The 2,972-nt window shown below is 37.9% G+C and overlaps 1 protein-coding gene across 2 annotated transcripts in view; it reads left to right on the top strand.

Moving 5' to 3' along the window:
- LOC106874113 (chromodomain-helicase-DNA-binding protein 1-like) overlaps nucleotides 1–2,972 on the top strand; it is a 37,002-nt gene that overhangs the window by 12,686 nt on the left and 21,344 nt on the right. For both annotated transcript variants that reach the window (XM_014921720.2, XM_014921719.2), the window contains exons 6-7: nucleotides 1,804–1,960; nucleotides 2,368–2,523. In XM_014921720.2, the coding sequence (XP_014777206.1) occupies nucleotides 1,804–1,960; nucleotides 2,368–2,523 (313 nt within the window). The remainder of the gene's footprint in view (nucleotides 1–1,803; nucleotides 1,961–2,367; nucleotides 2,524–2,972) is intronic.

The following is a 2,972-nucleotide window of genomic DNA, read 5'->3' as shown; positions in this document are numbered from 1 at the left end:
AAACACACCACCATCGGTTGTCAAGCGATGGGGGGGGGGGGACAAACACAGACACACAAACATATACACACACATACATATATACAGATACATATATACAACAGACTTCCTTCAGTTTCTGTTTACCAAATCTACTCACAAGGCATTGGTCGGCCCGAGGCTAAAGTAAAGACACTTGCCCAAGGTGCCACGCAGTGGGAATGAACCCGGAACCATGTGGTCGGTAAGCAAGCTACTTACCACACAGCCACTCCTGTGCCCATATATATATATTAAATAAAATTGCAAAGACAGCATAAAAAATATATAAATAAAAACAAAAATGTAATAGAATATTTCTGTATCTCATTTAAGCAGTAAAAGGATTTCTGAATCCTCCTCTGTGTGTGTGTGTGTGTGTGCGCACACACACACACAAACATAGAGATTGTTCTTCAACACGTGTATTCTTGTGAGTTGCAGCACATGTCTTCCTTCGTCTTAATAAATCTCTGTGTATGTGTTTGTCTGTGTTGTGTTAAATGTGTTTGGGTGTGTGAACGGCACATCCATTTATATTTTCTAAACAAACACCTGGTGTGATTCCTCTGAAACTTTGGATGTTTTATTTACCTGGTGCTGAATGTTTTGTGCTATATTCTGAATGTAAAATGGAACAGAGATAAGTTAGTGTTGACTTATTTAATACAGAGAGTTGTAAAAAGTTAACCAACTTGAAATAATTTGGTGGTCTGATTGATCGACAGGTAAGTTACTGTTAAAAAGTTAATTAAAAATGATTATGTGGAGAAAAATAAAACTACTTTAGTCAGTTGTTTCTCAGCATGGGTTAGACAAAGGTATTAAATATCATTGAGGTCTCATTTTACAGCTTGATACCTTTCCTGCGGCTAATCCTTATCTATTTATTGTGCAATCGAACTTTGAAGTAAAGGATGAATGACTCGTAATATCTTAATTTTCTAGCAAGTACATTGGCATGTTTCAACATGTTTCTTTATTATGTTGACCTCCTCAGCTAAGCATAAACTTCACTGAATTTACCACAGTTATGATTGATGAAAGATTCATTCAGTAAATATACTATATTGTCTAAATGATGATTTAGAAACATTTATTTGAGGTGAAATTCTTAGAAAACTTCAAATAATTTTGGCCTTTAAGGACACAGATCGTGTCATATAGCCAGCTGGAGACAATGTCTCCTGGGGCTAAATTACAGCAACATTCATCCTAAACCAGGACTGCCACGTTATGTTGGCAAACAATCTCTGAACTTTCTCCATCCTCTTCTTATTCTAATAACTATTCTCCTCCACTGCTAATTAGGTTTCTTAGGGAACCTCCTGGACATTTGAGAAAAATCCATTTTCTGTATGTCTTTAGCATGTATTTCTCCTGTGCATCTTCCACATTCAAAGACTGTTTCTCTCTGTTAAGCTTCCTGTGTTTCCACTGTATCTCTTGTGTGTCCATAGTTTGCACTGAATATGGAATTAGAAATTCCCAGTGCTAGCTATGGACACAAGAGATATAGTGGGATCACAGGAAGGTTATTTACACACACAGAGATCAGTGTCCTTGTGTGTGTGGTCAGTGTTTGAAAGAATGTGGTCAGGGTCATTTGAGTCGGAGAAATGTTTGTAGTTGTGATGTGTGTGTAATTGTGAAATACTCGTGGCTGTTGTGAGGTGTGTTTCTTGTTGACTTTTGAATATGTATTTGAAATGTATTTCGTGTGGTCATGAAATATTAAATGGTTATGAAATGTGTGTTTAAAATGGTTACCGTTATCTGTTCCAGTGGAATGTCCATCAAAGAATCCTGTTGACTGGAACACCAGTCCAGAATAATCTCCAAGAATTATTTTCCTTGTTAAATTTTGTCTCTGAACTGATTTTTCCCATGAAACTGAAGGATTATTTTGTTGAGAAATATCAAACGCAAACCGACAAAAAAGGTGAACACTTATCTATCCATATCCATTTGTCTGTTTATCTTGCTAGCTATATTGACCCATCCATCTGCACACACACATACACACACACACATGCGCACACACACACACACACACACACATTATATGTTGCATCCAGAAATGCCAATCCTTTGAAGTGGATGGAACTTGTGGAAGAGGGAGACCAGGAAGACATGGGACAAAATATTGAAGGCTAATCTCAGGACACTGAGCCTTAGAAAAGAAATGGCTAACGAGCTAACGACCAACATATCTGGTTCATTGTTGTACTCAAACAATGGCATGGTTATAGCTAGAATGTTTTTGACTCATAGAATAACAGGAACAACCCCTATAAAAATATAAACTGAAATAAACCACTTCATGAAATTCCTTGTTTGATTTTTCAGCCACGTCTGAGTTGCATCAGATATTGAAACCATTCCTGCTGCGCCGGGTGAAGGAATCCGTCCTTGACCTCCCCAACAAATCTGAAGTTGTTCTCTTTCATGGACTCTCGGCATTACAGAAGAAACTCTACAAAGCCATTCTCACCAAGGATCACAGTAAGGGGCTGTTTTTTGTCTTGATTTGAGGTTTGGAGATGCTGTTTGTCTATCTGGTTACTTACCAGTCTATTTGTTTGTTTAACTGAGGGTATGCCTGTCTGTCTGTGTTAGAATCTATGCACATCAACACATAGGACTCCAGGATTGGCCAGGTACCATAACTTTGAGTTCATAGTGAGGTAGAAACAACTGCAAGGTTTTGTGTTGGTAGTATACTGCAGGTATATATGCATGTGTGTGTGTGTGTATATATATATATATCATCATCATCATCATCGTTTAACGTCCGCTTTCCATGCTAGCATGGGTTGGACGATTTGACTGAGGACTGGTGCAACCGGATGGCTACACCAGGCTCCAAGTGGTTGGCGTTAGGAAGGGCATCCAGCTGTAGAAACTCTGCCAAATTAGATTGATATATATATATATATATATATATATATATA

Source organism: Octopus bimaculoides, chromosome 15 (assembly GCF_001194135.2).
Source record: "Octopus bimaculoides isolate UCB-OBI-ISO-001 chromosome 15, ASM119413v2, whole genome shotgun sequence".
Lineage (NCBI taxonomy): Eukaryota > Metazoa > Mollusca > Cephalopoda > Octopoda > Octopodidae > Octopus > Octopus bimaculoides.
The sequence above is the reverse complement of the archived record's forward strand: the minus strand, read 5'-3'. Positions and strand labels throughout refer to the sequence as shown.